Source organism: Thalassophryne amazonica, chromosome 20 (genome assembly GCF_902500255.1).
Source record: "Thalassophryne amazonica chromosome 20, fThaAma1.1, whole genome shotgun sequence".
In the NCBI taxonomy this organism is placed as follows: domain Eukaryota; kingdom Metazoa; phylum Chordata; class Actinopteri; order Batrachoidiformes; family Batrachoididae; genus Thalassophryne; species Thalassophryne amazonica.
Window position 1 is genome coordinate 16,141,207 of NC_047122.1, and position 26,223 is coordinate 16,167,429.

At 40.9% G+C, this 26,223-nt stretch overlaps 1 protein-coding gene across 8 annotated transcripts in view; it reads left to right on the plus strand.

The window, feature by feature from the left end:
* Positions 1–6,008: 6,008 nt before the first annotated feature.
* The window catches only part of macf1a (microtubule actin crosslinking factor 1a), a 431,888-nt gene continuing 411,673 nt past the window's right edge, over positions 6,009–26,223 (plus strand). For 6 of the 8 annotated variants that reach the window (XM_034161171.1, XM_034161172.1, XM_034161173.1 and 3 more), the window contains exon 1: positions 6,013–6,246. In XM_034161171.1, the coding sequence (XP_034017062.1) occupies positions 6,024–6,246 (223 nt within the window). In that variant the 5' untranslated portion in view covers positions 6,013–6,023. Of the gene's footprint in view, positions 6,247–26,223 lie in introns of all 8 variants that reach the window. The other 2 variants (XM_034161160.1, XM_034161161.1) reach the window with 2 other exon arrangements.

The following is a 26,223-nucleotide window of genomic DNA, read 5'->3' on the forward strand; positions in this document are numbered from 1 at the left end:
ACGGCCTCGGGACACCCAAGACGATCCTCTGGGCATCACACAGATTAAGGAGCGGTACAACCAGTTTAAAGACATCCGCACAACGGTGCAGGGCGCGCCGCGCTCCAATCGGCATCAACACGCTGAAACGACCATATCATTTCCAAAGTGAACGCTGTGGAGATGTGGGGCCGTCGTGTGATTATCCGAGAAATTCCGGAAGAGGGGGACATCAGCACTTTTTCGGCACATTCCACTGTGAAGGAAGATTTTGCCATGAAAAGAGCAGCAGCGAAATTCATTGGCACGAAGCTGATGGCGCAGCAACAGCGCATCCGTGATGAAGCCTCACAGGACATGCCCTGACATGTCCAACTTGTCCACAATTTCTCGGATAGTCACACGACTTAAAAGCCACCGAAAACTGTCTGAATCTTCCGAATGGTTGACGAGCTGGGCAGGTTACAACATGTCCTGTGAGACTTCAACACGGAGGCGCTGTTGCTGCGCCATCAGCTTCGTGCTGATGAATTTTGCCGCCACTCTTTTCATGGCAAAATCTTCTTTCACAGTGGAATGTGCCGAAAAAGTGCTGATGTCCACCTCTTCCGCAATTTCTCGGATAATCACACGACGGTCCCACATCTCCACAGTGTTCACTTTGGAAATGATATGGTCGTGATGACGATCGGAGCGTGGCGTGCCCTCCACCGTTGTGCGGACGTCTTTAAACTGGTTGTACCGCTCCTTAAATCTGTGTGATGCCCAGAGGGTCATCACCGAAAGCCATCTGAATAATCCGAATGGTTTCCACCTGGCTATTGCCCAGTTTGTGGCAAAATTTGATGCAGTCGCACTGCTCCAGTTGTTCCGCCATTTCCTTGCAAAGAAAAAACGATGAGAGACTACACCCATCCTCACACAAAGGCTGCTTACAAGCACATGACGCAACCGTCAGGCGTGAAAAAAATCACGCATGCGCACGAAGGTTCAAGGTTGGCTCATGCAAGCACACATGATTCAAATCCATCAGGTTTTTGAAAAAAATAAAAAGGTCGGATACTTTTCTAACAGACCTCGTATGTATGTATGTATTTATTATGTTCATTGTTAGTTGGTTTTATATTTTTTCTGTTGTGTTTTTATTCAGGTTCTTTTTGTTTCTTTCTCTAAAATTCTCTAAAATCATTAGATTAGTTATTATTACTATTATTGTTGTGGTTGCTATTATTATTAATATATAAACAAAATGAATTTAAAAAATATTACAATTTGTAATACATTTGACTTTTACGACAACAAACGCTTATTATACAGAAAACAATGCACCCAAACGTGCTGACAGCTGCAACTGCTTAATGCTAACTTTAACACTGAAAATGCCATAGACATGCTAACGTGTTAGCATCGGCCCCGTTTTTAAGTTATAAAATACATCTATCAACTGTTTCAGAAGACCATAACAGGTCGGTTTAACATAAAAAAGATAAATAATACTCACAGCCATATGCTCTTTAGGGTTTTAGCGGAGGAAAATTAAGATAAAGCGAAAGAAAAAAATGAATCAACAAAGCAATGATAGAAGCACTGGTTTGATCTGCGAATCACTGCTTCGATTGGTTCAAGGTTCAATGCAAAGCTGTGCTGCAGAAAAGTTGATTACAGACCCGCTGCAGGGTCTGTAATCACTGTAGAGAAATGATCATTTTCCTGACAAACACACCCCAAAACAACAGCCACTCTGAAAGACCGATAAGGGAATCGTTAAGCAAAAAGGGTATTGATGTCGGTGGATCGAATCATTTCTTAACGATACCCGAAAGGAACCGGTTCTTGATACCAATCCCTATGTGGCTTCTCTCCGGTATTGGAAAACACTGCATGTTATCTTTTTTTCCAATACTTGAATTGTGTTGGTATCGGAAGCCGATACCAATACTGGTTTGGATCGGCCCCATCCTTAATCATATTAATCAAATTCTACCATAGGGGGTGGTGGCCAGGTAGTTGGTGCATTTGGTTCCAGTGTGGAAGGTTTCTGGTTCAAACCTCGCCTTTGTCACATTTCTCCATGTAATGTGGAGTTGTCGCGAAGGGCATCCAGCATAAAACTTGTGCCATTTCAACATGTAGCTCCACTTTGGATCTGCTGTGGCAACCCCGAGTGGAAACAAGAGAGCAGCTGAAGGGACTTACTAATCGAATTCTATTATAATGGGTGTTTTTTTTCCTTATTTGACTCTCCAAATGGAGACTGAAAAGCTGCGTGGCGTACACAGTGGTCTGTGAGGCAGGTTTGGACTCTGGCCTAAAAGGACCGGTGAGTGCCGATCTTCTGTGATGCATGGATCAGCACAGCGTCCAAACCAGCAGCATTTAATTTACAGAGACTGAGAGGCTGAACGCGTTCTCCCGTTGTGTCAGCAAACCTCCTCTTTAACAGCAGACGTTCTGGGAAATCACATCCCTCTGTTTTTTCCGTCTCATCCAGTTGTGATAAACATTCACTGTATCTCACTTTATTTCATCACAGCCGACATCATCTGTAATGAGATGAAACGAGGGACTTAATTTATTGACCGACATCAAACACCTCATATCAAACTTCAAAGTTAATATTTCTGAATAGCTTGAAATGACAATATCAATAAACTTTATTGATCTTCTGAAGGGAAATTAAACATTACAAGGAAACAAGAACCAGGTGCTTGTACAACCCCTGGCAATAATTATGGAATCACCGGCCTCGGAGGATGTTCATTCAGTTGTTTAATTTTGTAGGAAAAAAGCAGATCACAGACATGACACAAAACTAAAGTCATTTCAAATGGCAACTTTCTGGCTTTAAGAAACACTATAAGAAATCAGGAAAAATAATTGTGGCAGTCAGTAACGGTTACTTTTTTAGACCAAGCAGAGGGAAAAAAATATGGAATCACTCAATTCTGAGGAATAAATTATGGAATCACCCTGTAAATTTTTATCCCCAAAACTAACACCTGCATCAAATCAGATCTGCTCGTTAGTCTGCATCTAAAAATGAGTGATCACACCTTGGAGAGCTGTTGCACCAAGTGGACTGACATGAATCATGGCTCCAACACGAGAGATGTCAATTGAAACAAAGGAGAGGATTATCAAACTCTTAAAAGAGGGTAAATCATCATGCAATGTTGCAAAAGATGTTGGTTGTTCAGTCAGCTGTGTATAAACTCTGGACCAAATACAAACAACATGGGAAGGTTGTTAAAGGCAAACATACTGGTAGACCAAGGAAGACATCAAAGCGTCAAGACAGAAAACTTAAAGCAATATGTCTCAAAAATCGAAAATGCACAACAAAACAAATGAGGAACGAATGGGAGGAAACTGGAGTCAACGTCTGTGATCGAACTGTAAGAAACCGCCTAAAGGAAATGGGATTTACATCCAGAAAAGCTAAACAAAAGCCATCATTAACACCTAAACAGAAAAAAAACAAGGTTACAGTGGGCTAAGGAAAAGCAATCGTGGACTGTGGATGACTGGATGAAAGTCATATTCAGTGATGAATCTCGAATCTGCATTGGGCAAGGTGATGATGGTGGAACTTTTGTTTGGTGCCGTTCCAATGAGATTTATAAAGATGACTGCCTGAAGAGAACATGTAAATTTCTACAGTCATTGATGATATGGCGCTGCATGTCAGGTAAAGGCACTGGGGAGATGGCTGTCATTACATCATCAATAAATGCACAAGTTTATGTTGATATTTTGGACACTTTTCTTATCCCATTAATTGAAAGGATGTTTGGGGATGATGAAATAATTTTTCAAGATGGTAATGCATCTTGCCATAGAGCAAAAACTGTGAAAACATTCCTTGCAACAAGACACATAGGGTCAATGTCATGGCCTGCAAATAGTCCGGATCTTAATCCAATTGAAAATCTTTGGTGGAAGTTGAAGAAAATGGTCCATGACAAGGCTCCAACCTGCAAAGTTGATCTGGCAACAGCAATCAGAGAAGGTTGGAGCCAGATTTATGAAGAGTACTGTTTGTCACTCATGCCTCAGAGACTGCAAGCTGTTATAAAAGCCAGAGGTGGTGCAACAAAATACTAGTGATGTGTTGGAGCGTTCTTTTGTTTTTCATGATTCCATAATTTATTCCTCAGAATTGAGTGATTCCATATTTTTTTCCTCTGCTTGGTCTAAAAAAGTAACCGTTACTGACTGCCACAATTTTTTTCCTGATTTCTTATAGTGTTTCTTAAAGCCAGAAAGTTGCCATTTGAAATGACTTTAGTTTTGTGTCATGTCTGTGATCTGCTTTTTTTTCTACAAAATGAAACAACTGAATGAACATCCTCCGAGGCCGGTGATTCCATAATTTTTGCAAGGGGTTGTATATTCACACAGCGTGTCCAGAACCGGATGTATTGATGAGTAACTTGTTTTGTAGTTTGCTGCTGCTGCTTGTTGTCAACATAAAAAGGAAGCAAATGATGTTCATAAAACTCTTAAAGATTATTACTGCTGTTGGCAGTTTTAGTAATTTATAATAACTGCAGAGAGTTTCTGTAGTGTCAGTTCCACTCAGACGCCCACACCTCTTTATCCTGCACTTTTAAAATAATAATAATAATAATAATAATAATAATAATAATAATAATAATAATGAAATTTAGTCCTTTTAGCCAGATCTGTGACAAAACATAATTTTCAGCTCAGACTTAACTCCTTCACCGAGGTTTCTGAAAACCTGTTCATTAGTTTTTTTGGACTAGTTTCTATTATGTGGGTTTGACGACTGTAACAGCTGTGGTCATCTGACATTTGACCCCAGTGACTTTAATATTTCACCCACATAAGCGACCTGTGTCTGACGTTGCTGGGGCAATCCTGGGGGCAACAGACATGCAGTATGTTTGGTGGGAGATCTCAGAGACGAATTGGAACACAAACAAACAGATGTCTCTACATAAACAAACAAACAAAAACCCACAAATACAGAAATGAACAAATCTGCTGACAGATGTGGATGAAAACAACCTCAGAACCATGATGATGATAATAATAATAATGAGCATATTGCAGTGTTACTCTGGAGCTAACTTTAATTAGTATATTAAAGGTTTTTTTTTACGCTTTAATTTTTATTCAAGTTTATAATACAAAACGTACAAAACAACTCTCAAAAAAAAAAAAAAAGAAAAAAAAAGAGAGCAATAAAACAGTGCCGGTTGCGAGTGTTTTCTCTCTCTCTCTCTCTCTCTCTCTCTCTCTCTCTCTCTCTCTCTCTCTCTCTATATATATATAGTGCGTTTTTCAGGTCATTTCCATGGTGGCATATATGTTCCATTTCCTTCATTTGTCTTCAAAAACATCCTCTTGTAGCCTGATAATATTTAATTTAATTTATATTAACATTAATTCATTCACTTTCTGCCACTTATCCGGGTCGCGGTGGCAGAATTCCAAGCAGCTCATCCCACACCTCCTCATCCTCGCCAAGTCGTCTTTCCGGAGGATTCTGGGGTGTTCCCAAACTAGCTGGGAAATATAATCCCTCCAGAGTGTCCTGGTCTTCCCCGGGCCTCCTCCTAGTGTGACGTGCCCGGAAGACCTCCCTCGGGAGACAACCAGGAGGTGTCCTCACCAGATGCCCGAAACATCTCAGCTGGCTCCCATCAACGTGCAGAGGTAGTAGCTCTACTCCGAGTCTCTCCCGGTCCTGGCTATATTAAAGTTAGGGTATTTAATACTTTGTCTTCTGTCTGCTTTCATTTCTTTTTTTTTTCTCCTCCCAAATGCTGCTGAACTCATGAACATGATGACCTGCGGTGATCTTCAATTTTTATTTATTTGATGTTTGAACTTTGCATCACTCTCGCCCTTTGGCGTCACACTCCACACAAACTAACTATAAATCATCTTTTTTTTTTTACTTTTGACACTCTTTCCTGTTCCTCCCCAAACTCTCTCCATCTGCACCCCCTCTTTCCTCCATCACTCTTTCCATCCTTTCTCTTGTTTCTCTCCTCTGTGCAGCTTCTGGTGAGATGGAGTCGTCGGATGAGGATACGCTGAGTGAGCGTTCCTGCGTCAGCGAGCCATCCTTCCGTAGTGAGCGTTCCGGGGGGTCACTGTCCCCGTGTCCCTCGGGGCCCCTGGGTCTCCCAGGAGACACTTTACCGTGGAACTTGTCCAGGCATGAGCGCAGGAAGAGAAAGAGCCAGGACTCAGTGCTGGACCCTGCTGAGAGGGCGGTGGTTCGCGTTGCAGGTAAGAGAGAAACCGGCGCTCTGCTTTTGGATGCTTTTAGTATCCCTTTGAGCAAGGCATTGAACCGGCAGCTGCTCAGCAGCAAAACATAGAAAACTGTGGTTCTGGAAAGAATGCAAGAGCAAATGTGGAGATGTAATGTGCAGATCAATCAATCAATCAATTTTTTTATATAGCGCCAAATCACAACAAACAGTTGCCCCAAGGCGCTTTATATTGTAAGGCAAGGCCATACAATAATTATGTAAAACCCCAACGGTCAAAACGACCCCCTGTGAGGAAGCACTTGGCTACAGTGGGAAGGAAAAACTCCCTTTTAATAGGAAGAAACCTCCAGCAGAACCAGGCTCAGGGAGGGGCAGTCTTCTGCTGGGACTGGTTGGGGCTGAGGGAGAGAACCAGGAAAAAGACATGCTGTGGAGGGGAGCAGAGATCGATCACTAATGATTAAATGCAGAGTGGTGCATACAGAGCAAAAAGAGAAAGAAACAGTGCATCATGGGAACCCCCCAGCAGTCTACGTCTATAGCAGCATAACTAAGGGATGGTTCAGGGTCACCCGATCCAGCCCTAACTATAAGCTTTAGCAAAAAGGAAAGTTTTAAGCCTAATCTTAAAAGTAGAGAGGGTGTCTGTCTCCCTGATCTGAATTGGGAGCTGGTTCCACAGGAGAGGAGCCTGAAAGCTGAAGGCTCTGCCTCCCATTCTACTCTTACAAACCCTAGGAACTACAAGTAAGCCTGCAGTCTGAGAGCGAAGCGCTCTATTGGGGTGATATGGTACTACGAGGTCCCTAAGATAAGATCGGACCTGATTATTCAAAACCTTATAAGTAAGAAGAAGAATTTTAAATTCTATTCTAGAATTAACAGGAAGCCAATGAAGAGAGGCCAATATGGGTGAGATATGCTCTCTCCTTCTAGTCCCCGTCAGTACTCTAGCTGCAGCATTTTGAATTAACTGAAGGCTTTTTAGGGAACTTTTAGGACAACCTGATAATAATGAATTACAATAGTCCAGCCTAGAGGAAATAAATGCATGAATTAGTTTTTCAGCATCACTCTGAGACAAGACCTTTCTGATTTTAGAGATATTGCGTAAATGCAAAAAAGCAGTCCTACATATTTGTTTAATATGCGCTTTGAATGACATATCCTGATCAAAAATGACTCCAAGATTTCTCACAGTATTACTAGAGGTCAGGGTAATGCCATCCAGAGTAAGGATCTGGTTAGACACCATGTTTCTAAGATTTGTGGGGCCAAGTACAATAACTTCAGTTTTATCTGAGTTTAAAAGCAGGAAATTAGAGGTCATCCATGTCTTTATGTCTGTAAGACAATCCTGCAGTTTAGCTAATTGGTGTGTGTCCTCTGGCTTCATGGATAGATAAAGCTGGGTATCATCTGCGTAACAATGAAAATTTAAGCAATACCGTCTAATAATACTGCCTAAGGGAAGCATGTATAAAGTGAATAAAATTGGTCCTAGCACAGAACCTTGAGGAACTCCATAATTAACTTTAGTCTGTGAAGAAGATTCCCCATTTACATGAACAAATTGTAATCTATTAGACAAATATGATTCAAACCACCGCAGCGCAGTGCCTTTAATACCTATGGCATGCTCTAATCTCTGTAATAAAATTTTATGGTCAACAGTATCAAAAGCAGCACTGAGGTCTAACAGAACAAGCACAGAGATGAGTCCACTGTCCGAGGCCATAAGAAGATCATTTGTAACCTTCACTAATGCTGTTTCTGTACTATGATGAATTCTAAAACCTGACTGAAACTCTTCAGATAGACCATTCCTCTGCAGATGATCAGTTAGCTGTTTTACAACTACCCTTTCAAGAATTTTTGAGAGAAAAGGAAGGTTGGAGATTGGCCTATAATTAGCTAAGATAGCTGGGTCAAGTGATGGCTTTTTAAGTAATGGTTTAATTACTGCCACCTTAAAAGCCTGTGGTACATAGCCAACTAACAAAGATAGATTGATCATATTTAAGATCGAAGCATTAAATAATGGTAGGGCTTCCTTGAGCAGCCTGGTAGGAATGGGGTCTAATAAACATGTTGATGGTTTGGATGAAATAACTAATGAAAATAACTCAGACAGAACAATCGGAGAGAAAGAGTCTAACCAAATACCGGCATCACTGAAAGCAGCCAAAGATAACGATACGTCTTTGGGATGGTTATGAGTAATTTTTTCTCTAATAGTTAAAATTTTGTTAGCAAAGAAAGTCATGAAGTCATTACTAGTTAAAGTTAATGGAATACTCAGCTCAATAGAGCTCTGACTCTTTGTCAGCCTGGCTACAGTGCTGAAAAGAAACCTGGGGTTGTTCTTATTTTCTTCAATTAGTGATGAGTAGAAAGATGTCCTAGCTTTACGGAGGGCTTTTTTATAGAGCAACAGACTCTTTTTCCAGGCTAAGTGAAGATCTTCTAAATTAGTGAGACGCCATTTCCTCTCCAACTTACGGGTTATCTGCTTTAAGCTACGAGTTTGTGAGTTATACCACGGAGTCAGGCACTTCTGATTTAAAGCTCTCTTTTTTAGAGGAGCTACAGATCAAAGCACAAAAGTTCTGTTATAGTCATGATGGAAATCTAGGCCTGATCCAGAGGTCAAAGGTCAAGGTCAGCCAGTTAGTGACTCCTGAGCCATTCCTCCTGGCTGATAAACTGATTCTCCCTTTACTGACTCTTTTTATGTCACGCATAACTCCAGATGGAGGTGAAAAGTGGGTCAGTCAGGTCTCTGGAGAAGCCGCGGTTCTCCCGCCTGTGTAACCGCACACTGCTAGCATGCTAACAGCTTCCCCGCCTTTAATGAACCGCTGGTGAAGGAAGACCTCTGGCTTTGTAACATCCAGGGCTTCAAGACTACGGTCTTCATGTCCCCCCTGTGGGTTGTTCCCGTACTCTGGACGTGAACCCAGATGCAACGTTCAGTGGGTTAATTTTCATAAATGTGCAAAACCAATTCTGTTTTTATGCTCATGGCTCTTAAAGTTAAAGAACACATTCATGTCCACAGTCTCCCGGCAAAAACAAATCCATGGGGCTGTAACTGATGACTTATTGATCCTGTTTGGTTCTGATTGAGTTTGAACACAGCTGCACTGGGATTTGGCACACATTTTATGCCGGATTCCCTTCCTGACACAACTCCAGCTTGACCTGGACAAAAACACACAGACACTGGTCTTCCTCAAACGTCTCTGAGGGCCCCTTCACACATAACACGATTGAAGCTGACTAGCGCACTAAGGAGGAATTGCATGACAGTCATGAAAAATCGGAGCCGCCTCGTACATGTGTCGCCACAACTATTCCCACACACCAGTGGCTGAAAGACAGAGAGTGCCCTGTGAGGGCCCATTCGATCCCTCTCATAGCAGGTGCCGGCCAAATTCCAGGTGTCACACACGAACATCCAACACCGCCTGCTTGGCACTTAGAAAATGTGTGGTCATTCTTGCTGTCAGCACGAAAACTGTGAGCAGACGATCACTTTCAAGCTGGCGGTGAAATTTGTCTAAGTGCCCTCACGAGTGTGGCGTTGCAAAGCAACGCACATGTGGCATGTGCGTGTGTCTGGCAGCACACGCGCATCGCAGGACTATGACAATATGACACAACAACAGTGCCACAAATACGGCACTTTCAGTCATGTATCACCAAAAATATGTCGTAACAAACACCGTTTTGCTTGTTATTATGGAGCTTTTTTCTCTTTTTTAAATACATTTATCTGCTGGTTGATTTTAGGCATTCCACTCTCCTGTTATAAGACAGTGACTGTAGCACAGTGGTAAAGTTTCCATCTGATAATCTGAGCTTTTGTAAACTGCAGGTTTGAATTCCGTGAGTGAATTTATTTTTTATTTAACCAGGGTTATTTAATATTGCGTCCCCTTTTATTTATTATTTATATCAACCCAGTGATTTTTACTAATTATACAGCTGGTTTTCATTATATTTTTCTCCACATCAGTGGTGCGATGTGGTGCAGCTGCTTGCGCTGTGTTCATGCATACGCATGATGGTTCATGGTTCCCCATTTCATGTTTGGTTTGCGGATTTTCTTCCGGTTTCTGCGTCTTTCGTGTTATGTGTGAAGGGGCCCAAAATAATGACCATGACTCGCTTGGTTTCTCTTCTGAGATCCAACGAGATCTGACAAAAGACCATGTATTCGGGTGAAACTGAGTTCCAGTCCGTGTCAGTATAACATGCTGCCTTTTAAGAAACTGTCCTGTTTTTGTCCAAACAGGTAAAGAAATATAAAAAAAATAAAAGATCAGTCTTGATGAACACTGACAATAATTCATAACCAGTCAAAGAGATGCATGTTTTTTAGGTGAGGTGATTCCTATATCACCCCCCCCCCCCCCAAAAAAAAAAAAAAGTTTGAGAAGGTTTTGTGTGTGTTTGTGTGTGTGTGTGTTGCTCTTCTCTTCTTTTTCCTGACAGTTCTGGTTAGTGGTCGGGTTTTCGTGGGCCTAATGTCGTCTTTCAGTCTTTATTTCATCTTATAAACCCCTGAATCTGCTAATGGACCAGAAAGGCTGTAAATGTCATTTGGGGTGACGGTTTTGGGGCGTTTGAGCACCGAGGTGATGACAGCGCAGTAAAAGTCTTCTTTATATTGAGGAGACCAGCAGGTAGGTCGGATCAGGGCGCCAGGTTCGAGTAACTGGATTTAATGCTGCTTTTAATCAAACCGTCAGCTGAGACTCGTCCTTCTGAAATCTGCCAGTAAATGTTTGGCTGGAAGCTTTACAGGCTTCTTCAGCTTAAAACATCAGGGAACTTTAATATAACATTCAGTTTACTTAGAAGTAGAATTGATTTAAAAAAAAAAAAAAATACTACCACAAAATGAGGAATGTGGGCAGTCGTATTTTTTATTAAACATGTTCCAGTCAGTTTGTTTTACAGACTAATTTTTTCTCCACAAGCTGAAGCTGCTGATTCTCCAGTTTAATTTTGAGGCATGATTTTTATCTTTAAATCCATCTTCAAAATAAGAAGAATGATGTCATGATGCTTTTTAAATGAAGATCTAATGATTACAGCGCACCCCGCTTTAATTTATTTATTCATTTATTTTTGTGTTTTGGACACTTGTATAGGACGTCTTTGAGCCAGAGTACGTTCCTTCCTGGACGTCTGTGTATGTGGTGAAAGTGTTGGACTTGTACAGATGTACAGTAGTGTTCAGAATAATAGTAGTGCTATGTGACTAAAAAGATTAATCCAGGTTTTGAGTATATTTCTTATTGTTACATGGGAAACAAGGTACCAGTAGATTCAGTAGATTCTCACAAATCCAACAAGACCAAGCATTCATGATATGCACACTCTTAAGGCTATAAAATTGGGCTATTAGTAAAAAAAAAAAAAAAAAAGTAGAAAAGGGGGTGTTCACAATAATAGTAGTGTGGCATTCAGTCAGTGAGTTCATCAATTTTGTGGAACAAACAGGTGTGAATCAGGTGTCCCCTATTTAAGTATGAAGCCAGCACCTGTTGAACATGCTTTTCTCTTTGAAAGCCTGAGGAAAATAGAACGTTCAAGACATTATTCAGAAGAACAGCGTAGTTTGATTAAAAAGTTGATTGGAGAGGGGAAAACTTAGACGCAGGTGCAAAAAATTACAGGCTGTTCATCTACAATGATCTCCAATGCTTTAAAATGGACAAAAAAAAACAGAGACGCGTGGAAGAAAATGGAAAACAACCATCAAAATGGATAGAAGAATAACCAGAATGTCAAAGGCTCACCCATTGATCAGCTCCAGTATGATCAAAGACAGTCTGGAGTTACCTGTAAGTGCTGTGACAGTTAGAAGATGCCTGTGTGAAGCAAATTTATTTGCAAGAATCCCCTGCAAAGTCCCTCTGTTAAATAAAAGATGCAGAAGATGTGAACATATGCACAACATGTGGAGAAGAGGTTACAATTTGCCAAAGAACACATCAACTGGCCTAAAGAGAAATGGAGGAATATTTTGTGGACTGAGAGTAAAATTGTTCTTTTTGGGTCCAAGGGCCACAGACAGTTTGTGAGACGACCCCCAAACTCTGAATTCAAGCCACAGTTCACAGTGAAGACAGTGAAGCATGGTGGTGCAAGCATCATGATATGGGCATGTTTCTCCTACTATGGTGTTGGGCCTATATATCGCATACCAGGTATCATGGATCAGTGTGGATATGTCAAAATACTTGAAGAGGTCATGTTGCCTTATGCTGAAGAGGACATGCCCTTGAAATGAAATGGGTGTTTCAACAAGACAGTGACCCCAAGCACACTAGTAAATGAGCCAAATCTTGGTTCCAAACCAACAAAATTAATGCCTCGCAGATGTGAAGAAATCATGAAAAACTGTGGTTATACAACTAAATACTAGTTTAGTGATTCACAGGATTGCTAAAAAAGCAGTTTGAACATAATAGTTTTGAGTTTGTAGCGTCAACAGCAAATGCTACTATTATTGTGAACACCCCCTTTTCTACTTTTTTTTTTATACTAATAGCCCAATTTTGTAGCCTTAAGAGTGTGAATATCATGAATGCTTGGTCTTGTTGGATTTGTGAGAATCTACTGAATCTACTGGTACCTTGTTTCCCATGTAACAATAAGAAATATACTCAAAACCTGGATTAATCTTTTTAGTCACATAGCACTACTATTATTCTGAACACTACTGTACAGGTTCAACTAGTCTCAGCAGTGATGTTCAAGGTTCTGGGTCCTTGACCTTTGAGGTCCAGAGATGCTTGGGAAGAGCTTATGGACTCATGAGGTCAAAGGTCAGAGGTGTTTGGTGATCTGATGTTGTTGCAGGAGAATGAAGGTCCAAGTCTTTCGGGTTCACACAGCTGCCTGAGTGGTGACGACCCCAGTGGTTGGTGAAGGATAAGGACACACCCCCATTTCATCTGGCGGCAGCTGATAGATGGTTATTTCAGATAAGTGATGATGAACCAGGTGTTTGCCATCCAGGACTCGAGCAGGTTCTGTAGTGTGGTGGATGCACAGTACACCTGACCTCTTTTTGGTCTTGCTGTCCAAAGATGACACACAGATGTTTGACATCTTCAGCCTGTTTAGCAAACAGATCATTTCTAAGATCAGTCTTTTATTTGATCTCTGATCATTTGTTCAAAGTCCAACATGAAGTCTTCTCTTTTTCATGGAGTTTCATCCTGGAAGGTGACTGTTACTGACTTTTCCTTGGAAATCCAAACCCTGACTTTTCCTTGGAAATTCTTTGTGGGTCTGGAAGTATGTCTGTGATGAACTGGGATTTTCCATCATTGTGCCGTGGTTTTATTTTAATTGTGGCAGGATTTTCACAATGTTAAATTCCCCCCCTTGTTGTGAACCTTGACGTCCATCCTTTGTTTTTCCATGAAGCCTGTAATGTTGTTGTAAATGTTATGACATCAGAATCTCCAAGGTTCTCCTAAAGTTATATTACAGGTTTTCCAATAGAGCTTCATCGTGTTTTTGACTCGTTCTTGATTTGAAGCTGAAGCCCGTCCTCTTGTTTGTTTTTATCATTTGGATTTGAATTCCGGCTCCAGCAGCAGTCGAGTGCGAATCTTTGTGTTGCTGCAGAATTTGCTCTGTAAGCATGAAGTGAGTCAACGTGCGGCGGCGCGGCACAGCCAGGCTGTGCTCATTGGGGCACCAGGTTGCTGTGATGCACAGAGAAAATGATGAAAGCGAAAACATTTTTTCCTGCAATGCCGAGTAAAGATTCAAACAGTGATGCACGAATATCAATGAAACCCCCAATAGAGGATTTTTTAGGTTTGAATTCTAGGATTTACCTCTAAAGACTGAAATTAAAGAATGACTGAGGAGATCCGACTGCCTTTTTAATGAAAGCATGTTTAGGAAAAGTATAATCAGTCTCTGTAATTCTGCGTGCATTTTTTTTTTTAAATTGTGCAAAGTTGCAACAAGAAAAATCCTAAAACAGTAAAAATATGTAAAATATCAGTTTTAAGCTTAAACATGCCACAAGTGAAGATTATAATGTATCTGTTTGGCGCCCTGATGGCAGCATCATCACCAAATGGGTTTTGATGGTGCACGTGTACGCTTTAACATTTGTATAAATGTGCACGCTCACGTTGGGACCCCTGAATGTCTGCATGTAACTGAGCCGTTGGCTGCCTCGCCTGCAGATGAACGGAACGTTGCCGCCTTCTGCCACATTTCTGTGCAGGTAGCTGAAAGGAAGCCCGGCCGTGCACCGTCCCCTGTTGCCATGGCAACATGGTGTCTTCTGTTTCCATGGTTAAAAGACGAAAAACAGTGGCATTCAAGGTGACGACGACTGACACCAAGTATAAAAGGGAATTGAGAGACGAAGAAAGAGAGAGGGAATGATTGAGTGTAAAGGTGATGAAGAGGAGAGGAAGTCTGATGGAGGAAAAGGACAAAAAGGAAGAGGAGTTTTATTACTGCGGGGCAAGAAAGAGAAATGAAAGGAACGGGAGTGAGAAGCAGATTGATAGTTAAAGGGAAATGGAAAAACAAAACAGACTGAAGGAGTGAGAACCTGAAAGCAGAAGAAAGAATGAAAGCCTGCAAGTGAGAAAATTGTGAAGAGCAAGTTGCGGAGACGATAAAGTGGATAACTGTGTGAACTGCAGTTCTTCCATTCATTTATCCATCCATTTTCTTTACCTGCCTACTGCAATTAAGGGTTACGGGGGGGTGGGGGGGTGGGGGGTGGGGCTGGAGACAGAACGCCATTCTGTTGCAGGGTCACATGGAGACAAACAAACACACTCAGACGCACACCTACGGACAATTTAAAGTTTCCAGTCCACGTAACCCGCGAGTGCTATCCACTGAGCCGCCGTGCTGCCTCCTGTTTGTAAAATTACTGCAGGCTGAAAACAGCCCACAGCAAGAGACGGAAAACTTAAAGTGCATATGACTAATAAATAAAATGTTAAATGAGCTGATTATTCTAAACCAATAAAGAATTATGAAAATATTGATGTATTCAGGGGAGGTGATGGTCTAATGGTTAAGGTTTGGGCTTGATTCCTGAAGGTCATGGGTTCAAATCCCCGCCTGACTAGAAAATCACTAAGGGCCCTTGGGCAAGGCCTTTAATCCCCTATTGCTCCCGGTGTGTAGTGAGCGCCTTGTATGACAGCGCCCTGACATCGGGGTGAATGTGAGGCATAATTGTAAAGTGCTTTGAGCGTCTGATGCAGATGGAAAAGCGCTATATAAATGCAGTCCATTTACCATTCAATTTTTATTTTGGTGCCATATGCCCTGAGAAATTAAGTCATAAACATGGGGACTTTAGCCTGATCTCATCTGCTGATACACGCCAGGGATGGGGCGACTAGTCATAATAGTCGACTACGACTAGCTAACATCTGACTTGCCGACTATTTTTTATTAGTCGACTAGTCGACAGTCATTAAGTTCATTTAACCCTTAAAAGAATAGAGCTGCTGGAGCTGCCACCACTCGCTTCACTCAGCGGAGAAAGTGTCTGAACCCTCGGCAGGTACGTTAGTCGGCTCAAACGGGTCGTCTCTGCCTAGTAAATGAATGCAGGTATTGTCTTCGTGTTAATGCTGTTTTTTGTATTTGTGAGTGTGTGCTTATATTTAATAAATGCCACATTTGAGTTTCACCACGAAGATTCAAAATTGTCTTAATTCATTTAATGTCAAATTTAGTTACCAACTAGTTGATGACTAATGGTACCTGACTAGCCGACTGATTTTCATTCGTCGTCCCAACCCTAATAAAGGTTCAAAAACATGAACCTGTGAGGAATGTGGACTTCGATGACTTAATATTGGGTAAAGCCCCTGAAGACCCCCTGTTGAAATCAATGACAAAAAAAAAACAAACTATTTTTTTTTAGCAGTTTAAAAGGTTTTTTGTGGACTTTCTCGGTGAATGCTTAAAAATGGTTGTGTTTCACAAAGATGCAGTGACATGACTAGTGATAGTGAAGAAAATATTTTGAGGAGGAAAATGTAAGGTTTTTTTTATTTTATTTTAATTTATTTTTTAGTGCTTCTTGAAGCCAAGCACAGTGTGAGAATGGTCTTAACTGATCCAACCACAGATTTTTAAAAACATTTTTTATCCTTGTTTTCCATCAAAAGACAAAACACCAGCACATCATTTACAAAGTGCAAGTGCAATTAAAGTGTAATCAAATATGGGCCGCAACCTGAACATTTGTGAACATCCATTCCCAATATAGAACTATAGGCCCTACAAAATAATAATAATAATAGTAGTAATAATAATAAAAAACACAATACACCCGTGACAATCAGTTCAATCAGGTCCAAAGGTTGTTGAAGATACAAGATAAGTGATACAAGGCTGAAGTTTTAGAAACCCTTCAGCCCTCCCCTTCTGAGTCTAAACTTGATTTTTTTTTTTTCCAAGTTTAAAAAAACCATGAGTTTTTTTCCCCAAGTTTAAAAAACCATGAGATCTTTCAACCATGAAGAAATGGATGGGGGACATGGAATTTTCCAGGATAATAATATTTTGTGTCATATTAACAATGAGGTAAAGGCAGTTATATCCAGCTGCGAGTTAGTAAAGGACACAGTGGTTACTCCAGGAACTCCAAAAATAGTGAACAGTGGACAAGGTTCCAGCCTGATGCCAAGAACGTGAAAGAAAACATCAAAATACAAAGTCCAATATGGCTGAAATTTGGGGCAAAGAAAAAAAAACAGACTTAAATCACAGGGAGAGGAGTTACATTTTTCACACAGATCAGAGACATTGGGATAAATTTTGGATAATTTGGACTTTGGCAAATGCAGCCTGTGTACTACTTTAAATTGAATTAGAGATAGCCTAGCACAAGATGATGGCATACAGATTGTGTCTACAGCCTTATCCTAGAAACCTTTGCTGAACTCCAGACCCAACTCTTGTTCCTGATTACAGATAGATTTATTGACTGGATGATGGTCCATTGAAAGAACAAGATTATCTACCCATGATATAACAGCTTTCTTATGGGGCACAAGCTCAGAGTTTCTCCCAAAGATTTTTAGGGGGCTGATTGGGGAATTCCAGAAAAATAGTAAATGCACAATGTCTAATTTGGAAAACAAAACAAAAACCCCCCTGAAATAAATGAGATTAGGACAGGCCATATAAGGAAGATATATCAGTAAAACCAAGAAAGACATTGGGCCTTATGTATGTACTTGTGGCGTAAATTTACAGTGTAAAGCTGAAGTACACCAAAGTTGCCGTGACATGTATCAAGCAGTGCGCACCTGCCCATTTCCAGCGTACGCCCGACGTGGCCTTGATAAATGTGGCGGGTGAAAACAATCGTAATTATAATGAACACGCCCATAAATATTCAGACTCCACTTCAGACACACCCTCATTTTACGACATGGAAGCCAGGAAGAAGGCAAAGAAAAAGAACTCCACCAATCACGACGCGTGCCAATAGAGTGTCAAAAGCCGCCGTCGTATTGTTTTGTAGTATAATCAAAAAAGTGTTACAGTGGTCCCTCGTTTATCGCGGGAGTTACGTTCTAAAAATAATTAGCAAAAAGCGAAGTCCGCGACGTAGTCAGCGTTATTTTTTTTTACAATTATAGACGTTTTAAAGCTGTAAAACCACTTTATGCACTTTTCTCAATCAGGCATGAACATTTTCTCACTTTTCTCTCATGTGTAAACACTCTCAAAGTTCAAACCTTAGTAGAAAAATAAGACCAAACTGTTTTCAGGCCAAGACATTTGTTTGAGAAATAAAAATAGAACGTTTTCCTATAAATAATTATGATGGGTTTTAGAACTAATTAATTTAATTTTAAAGATCAACGTACGAGGTTGGACACATAAGAAATTATTAATAGTGACTGACCAGTATTTCACAGTTCCTCTGATCGCGCCTCTTCGTCCTGACGCCGCACCTTTTTACACTGAGTCAAACCTCGCTGCAGGTGTCTTTTTCCGAGTGAAGAACACAGCTATGGGTAGTTGTTGGCGCTCTTTTTTCTTCTGGGCAAGAAGATTCTTATAAACAGACACGCAGACCACAATGCACTGTTAAAAAAAAAAAAAACAAACAAAAAAAAAGCATGCAAAATTGGACTAAAAAAATCCGCGAAACTGCGAGGCCGCGAAAGGTGAACCGCGTTATAGCGAGGGACCACTGTATTCTCTTTTCACATGTCAATAATTCTTGACATGTGGATATTTGCTAGCTCAATTAATAAGACACGCCTAATTTTTCAGATTTCTTTATTTTTAAAATGTATTTATTTATTTTATTGTAACAAACGAATGGAGAAGACAAAACCTGATTGCAGCACGGGCGAAGGGAATGACAACACTACAGTTGTAATTATCAATTTCATTGTCTAAAACGATCACACCACATAAGGTTAAGCGCAGCGCTGCTCTGGCTCCAGGCTCGAAGTCTGGAGAAAAAAGCGAGCAGCGCTTTCTTTGCTGTCAGCGCTGTGGCCACGGATCGTGCTCGAGACCAACAATCCCGCAAAAGCGGGATTTGTATTAATTATTATGTAGTATAATCAAGAAAGTGTTATTTATTTAACATATGCATTGATTTGTATGATGGCACTGTTTATCATGTTGATCATTTTCATTTTTATGTGGATTCCAGTGCTGGTTCATTTTGGTGTATAATTTACACCACCTCTCGACCTGGTGTATATTTTCAGCCAAGTAGCGCAGCCATTTTGGCGTTCACCCCATATACGCTCAAATATCGCCGTACGCAACGTTGATACATGAGGCCCACTGTCCCTAAAAAGATCACGGAAACATTTAATGCCCTTCTTACCCCATAAATGAAATGCAGTGTCTAAGAAGGAAGGAGGAAAGAGGTGATTATTACAAAAAGGGCCAAAAGAAGAAGCAAAAACACACTTACAGTGAAGTCAAAATTTATACCATATTGTACGAGAGATGACCATAATGGGATTATCTGTGTACTGAGACAGGGACATAGGGAAGGATGAAATAATAAGTTATGGACAGAGATAGATAAACATGACTGAGCAAACGGACACCAAGTTGTATTAGGATCTTTTAACCAGTATATGTATTATTGAATGTTAACTACCCAATAATAATACATCAAATTAGGTAAAGATCAACCTCTACTGAGCTGACATTTTTTGTAATAATCATTTACGTACTCTTGAGTTTTACCTCCCCATATAAATGAGGTATGAGGTATAAAAACCTGGGTAAAACATTAATTTCTACAATATTAATCCTATCTAAAAGAGACACTGGTAAATTAGCCCATCTTTGAAAAGCTGACTTTATATTGGACAATAAAGGAGTAACATTTGCAGCCCACAGAGCCTGAGATGAACCAGCTAGTTCACTCCCAAGTACTTAAAACCAGAATGAGTTAGATGAAAAGCAATATAGAGTTTGTCTGAGTCCCTCTGCAGCTACATTTAGAGCCATGCATTAATTTTTTTTTACTGTTAAGCCATATCTAGAGAAAGAGCCAACATTTTGGAGTACTGCCATAACAGATGTTAAATGACTAGTTGGATTTGTGACATATAAAAGTAAATTGTCTGCACACACAGCAACCCTATGTTCTGTATTCCCATGACTCACACCCTGGAACAAGGAAGAGGTTCTGAGACATATTGATTGTGGCGCTATTGCTAAGGCAAAAAGTAAAGGAGGGAGGGGACAACCTTGACGTGCACCACGTGACAGAGTAAAATAGTTGGATTTTACATTATTAGTACAGACAGAAGCTTGAAATGGATGCCTGCAACACGTTTCAAAAAAGCTGGGACATTGGTATGTTTACCACTGTGTTCCATCACCTTTCCTTCTAACAACACTCAATAAGCGTTTGAGAACTGAGGACACTAATTTATGAAGTGTTGTAGGTGGAATTCTTTCCCACTCTTGCTTGATGTACGACTTGAGTTGTTCAACAGTCCGGGGTCTCCGTTGTCGTATTTTGTGCTTCATAATGCGCCACACATTTTCGATGGGCGACAGGTATGGACTGCAGGCAGGCCATTCTAGTACCTGCACTCTTTTACTACGAAGCCACGCTGTTGTAACACATGCAGAATGTGGCTTGGCATTGTCTTGCTGAAATAAGCAGGGACGTCCCTGAAAAAGACGTTGCTTGGATGGCAGCATGTGTTGCTCCAAAACCTGGATGTACCTTTCAGCATTGATGGTGCCATCACAGATGTGTAAGTTGTCCATGCCATGAGCACTAACACACCCCCATACCATCACAGATGCTGGCTTTTGAAGTTTGTGCTGGTAACAATCTGGATGGTCTTCATCCTTTTTTGTCCAGAGGACACAATGTCCATGATTTACAAAAACAATTTGAAACGTGGTCTCATCAGACCACAGCACACTTTTCCACTTTGTGTCTGTCCATTTCAAATGAGCTCAGGCCCAGAGAAGGTGGCGGTATTTCTGGATGTTGTTGATGTATGGCTTTCACTTTGCATGGTAGAGTTTTAACTTACACTTGTAGATGTAGCGACGAAGTGTGTTAACTGACAGCGGTTTTCTGAAGTGTTCCTGAGTCCACGCGGTAAAATCCTTTACACAATGATGTTGGTTTTTAATGCAGTGCCGCCTGAGGGATCAAAGGTCACGGGCATTCGATGTTGGCTTTCGGCCATGCCGCTTACGTGTAGAAAGTTATCCAGATTCTCTGATTCTTCTGATTATAGTATGGACCGTAGATTATGGAATCCCTAAATTCCTTGCAATTGAATGTTGAGAAACATTGTTCTTAAACTGTTGGACTATTTTTTTCACGCAGTTGTTCACAAAGTGGTGATCCTCACCCCATCTTTGCTTGTGAATGGCTGAGCCTTTTGGGGATGCTCCTTTTATACCCAATCATGACACTCACCTGTTTCCAATTAGGTGTTCTTTGAGCATTCATCAACTTCCCCAGTCTTTTGTTGCCCCATCCAAACTTTTTTGAAACATGTTGCAGGCATCTTTTTCAAAATGAGCAAATATTTGCACAAAAACAACAAAGTCTATCAGTTTGAACATTAAATATCTTGTCTTTGTGGTGTATTCAATTGAATATAGGTTGAAGAGGATTTTCAGATCATTATATTCTGTTTTTATTTACATTTTACACAAAGTCCCAACTTCATTGGAATTGGGGTTATGGATGGATGGATGGATGGATGGATGAGATTTATTGTCATTGTTATTACAAGTGCAACAATGAGATTACGTCCACACTCAAATTGCCACAGACAAGCTACAGCAGTTAATCCACAATTATTACTTGTTTACCGTAATAATGGCACACATCAGAATTAACACAACACATATACATTTGACATTGTTTATGTGCACTAAACTTGAAACAGTCAGTTTTCCGAATTGAAACGATGTGAGTGTGAGGTAGCCGCAGCAACAGGAGTCGCGCCGCCGCCAGCTTGGGGGGAACGGGGACCTGCCATAGCTAAAACTGCGCAGCCCCCGGAGGGGAAAAGGGGTGGCGTGAGCGGTGGCCAGGATGGGGTGTGTGATGGGATCAGGAGGGGAGGTAGGGGGAGGTGGAGCATGCTTCAGTCTTTGTCCATGTGTGAGTCAGTATCTGTCCTTGTGTGCTGGAGTTATAGAGATGAGGAGGCAGCCAATGTTCCCCAAGGCTGTAGAGATTCTTCTGGAGGAAAACAATGGGGCATTTCATCCTTCAGAGGCTGATAAGCTTGCCGTGTTCGTGGTTGAGCAGTGAAAACACTTTTACAGCTTCATATGAACAAACCAAATCCCAATAAATAAATTTTCCTGGTCTCTGAAATCTTTCACCTTCCCCTGCAAGGTGCACATTTGCTCCAAGATGTGATCCAATTTGCGTCTGAGTTCAAGGGTTAACGCAGTCTGAGAATGCATCGCCTTGCCCAGCTCATTAATCATGATGGACAAGTGAGGGGTCGTGGTTTGGTGGCAGCCGTCTTGCAAATTTTCTGGTAGGTCAGGGCAGCACCTAAGCCAATAAGTATCAGCCCTCCTACTATGAAACCAAATATGAATAAATCCTTGATGTCCTCCACAGAGAATGGTGCAAAGCATGCAACACGCCATGAATCCCAGGTGTCGAGAACATAGCCCGCAGGGTAGATTTCATCTGGGCACGCAGGGTCCCCCTGGCCCTGATATTCTTGTAGAAAAAATGGTGTTGATAGCGTTCAGAGACCAGCTGATCAATTCCATGGTTAATCCAATATAGTTTGAAGAATTCACAGTCTGTTGAAGTAGGGACATTGAAGGTTGGAGCAGAGATAAAGGAGAGAGGAGGTGACCACCCTCGCCGGTGTCCCAAGCAGATATTGTTGTATACGGGATGCTAACAGTTTGGCCAACATTTTCACATCCACATTAAGGAGGCTAATAGGTATATAACAACCGCAGGCAGTGGGATCTTTTCCTTCCTTGAGCAATAATGAAATGGAGGCCTGTCTCAACGTTGTGGGAGAGAACCCTGTTCCAACGATTCCTCAAAAACTGACAAAAGTAATAGGATTAATTTCATATGAAACTTCTTATAAAAATCAGAAGGGAATCCATCAGGGCCAGGGGATTTACCTGACTGCAGTGATTTAATTGAGGATAAAATCTCTTCCAGATTAAGAGGAGCATCAGTTCCTACTGGTTTTAAAGTATCAACTGCATTGATTTCTAGGTCATCAAGGAATTCCTGCATATGTTCAGAGTTGGGAGGAAACACTGATGTGTAAAGAATGGCATAAAATGATTGATTTAAAAAGAGAATTCGTTTCAATTGGGTCAGACGTCAAAGTACCTGATGTATTTTTTTATTTGTACAATTTGCCAGGTGGCAATGAGTTGGTGGGCCAATAAGCGAGTAGCTTTATCACCATATTCATAATAGTTACCACGAGACTATAGTAACAACTGCTCAGCTTCCCTCGTTGAGATCAAGTAAAACACAATTTGCAAATCAAGATGTTGCTTATAAACATCCGGAGAAGCTTTCTGGCAGTGGTGGGCAAAGTTCAGCGAATCCGCTAACCGCTAATTAGGAAAGCTAACTTTTTGTTAGCGGATTAGCTTTTCAGCTAACTTTGAAAACCATCAGCAGATCAATTAGCTTCCGCTAAATTTAGTTCCACTAACCTTTTGTCCGCTACTGCTTTTTTTTTTGCTGGCATAGTAAGTAAAGCCAAACGGTCAAAAAAGTTTGTAAACCCTAAAATCACACATGTTGGTTCCTCTCTATTTCATGTTTTGCAGCAATCAGGGAGCTGTGAGGAGCTGAGCTCAACCCTACCCCAGCAGAAGGGGCTACAAAAAAACATATGGACTGCATTTTTGGACTGCATTTATGTAGCGCTTTTCCATCTGCATGAGACGCTCAAAGTGCTTTACAATTATGCCTCACATTCACCCTGATGTCAGGGTGCTGCCATACAAGGCGCTCACTACACACCGGGAGCAATAGGGGATTAAAGGCCTTGCCCAAGGGCCCTGAGTGATTTTCCAGTCAGTCCCCAGACTGTGGCAGAAGACTTCAGAAGCAAAGCAGTTTTGACTTATGATGTAATTTATAAACTAAATTAATTCTGGACAGTTTATTGAAATTATTGTCAACACTGTCATTTTTACAAAGTGAAAATATCACATTTATCTTTTAGTTTTAAAGTAATGCGCTAATTCTGAAGGTTTGAGCATTAACAGAAACAGATGCCAAAAGGCATTATGGGAAAATGAGACTCCTCATCACTGGTTGGTTGGTTTATTTATTTGCAAAAACCAACACACGTTACTGTAACGTGTGTTATTTTTTAGAAATGTGTATTTGTAAATATATATATTTTTTCATTTGTAAAAAAAAAAAGGCATTTGCAAAACTGAAAATTCTGTTAAGTGTGAGTCAGCACAACAAATATTGACTGTGATAGTTGGTCGGTATTATTCACACTGCCATCCAGTAGTTGGCAGTGTTCTATGCATTTTGCTGTTTGTTGCACTGAATCACACTTAAACAGAATTTTCAGTTTTGCAAATGCCTTTTTTTTGCAAATGAAAAAAGACATATTTGCAAATGTGCATTTATTTGTAAAAACCAACACACATGTTACAGTAACTTGCGAGTTGGTTTTTACAAATAAATAAACCAACCATCCAGTGATGAGAGGAGGCTCATTTTACCATAATGCTTTTTGGCATCTGTGTGTTAAAGCTTAAACCTTCAAAATTAGCACATTACTTCAAAACTAAAACATGCGTGTGATATTTTCACTTTGTAAAAATGACAAAGTTGACATTAATGCTGATGAACTGTCTGGAATTAGTTTAATTTATAAATCAAGACCATAAGTGAAAACTGCCTTCCTTTTGATGTCTCCTGCCACACACCTGTACTGTTCCATGTTGAAAGTAAATGACTCTTTGACTCTGTCTTTGTGGGCAGGGCACACAAAGACAGAAGCTCTGACTCGTTGTTTGTGACCGCCTTTGATTCTACTCGGAAGCGTCGGCCGTGCTTAAACTCAAAACTGGCTTGTCAGTAGCTGACAGTGTACTGGAGTCCATACTAAAAGTTAGCGGTTAGCTGTAGCTTCAGTAATGGGTTTTTTTTTTAGCTGTTATTGAAGCTAACATTTTCCTTAGCTGTGCCCACCACAAGCTGCTAGCTCTTGCATTTACTGCACCTCCGTCATTTCAAAGCATCACAGATTATCACCTTGTTTCTGCTTATAACAGCCTAGTTTCTGCTTAAAACTGACTTTACAATCATTTCAGAGGTTTCACTTTGTCATCTGATGATTAATAACCACATTATTCCCTTTGATCGCTTTGGGTGAAGAGAATCTGTCTGACATGCTACTGTGGTCCCAAATGCCGCATGTGCAGTGGAGGCAGGGTGGACCAATTTTTAGGGGGAACTGTTCGGTCTGCGACACCAGTTCAGGGCACAATGTAAACAAACCTCGTGAAGTATGGACAACAAGACAACATCGGGGCATGGCAGAAGTCCATCACAGGTGCTACACCTCCTCTAGATAACCCTTGTCATCATCATAATTGCCTTTGAACTCACTGGATCAACGCCATCCACATCCTCACTAGCCATTGTTTACATACGCTGTGAGACGCCGTAACTCTGCTGGTGCCGTGGTGCAGTCTGGGAAGCACAGATGGCCGCTAGAGGGATTATGGGAAACATTAAAGTACCGAATTAATGTTCTGCATAATCTGAACAAAAATCTAAACGCAGCACTTTTGCTTTGCTCCCATTTTTCATGAGCTGAACTCAAAGATTTAAAACATTTTCTATATAAACAAAAGACCTTTTTCTCTCAAATATTGTTCACAAATCTGTTAGTGAGCACTTCTCTGTTGCCGAGATAATCCATCCCATCTCACAGGTGTGGCATATCAACATACTGATTAGACATCATGATTATTGCACAGGTGTGCCTTAGGCTGGCCACAATAAAAGGTCACTCTGAAATGTTCAGGTTTATCACACAGCACAGTTCTACAGATGTTGCAAGTTTTGAGGGAGCGTGTAACTGGCATGTGCAACTGCAGGAATGTCCACCAGAGCTGTTGCCAGTGAATTAAATGTTCATTTCTCTACCATAAGCCATCTCCAAAGGCATTTCAGAGAATTTGTCAGTACATCCAGCTGGCCTCACAACCGCAGACCATGTGTAACCACACCAGTCCAGGAGCGCCACATACAGCATGTTCACCTCCAAAATCATCAATCGGTTTGCAGAACTAAAGAATTTCTGCACAAGCTGTCAGAAACCGTCTCAGGGAAGCTCATCTTTATGCTGCTCGTCCTCATTGGGCTCGTCCTCACCTGTGCAATAACACTATGTAACGCAAATTTTGTTCCTGGCTTCTAAGTGTTATATTTCAACTGCTT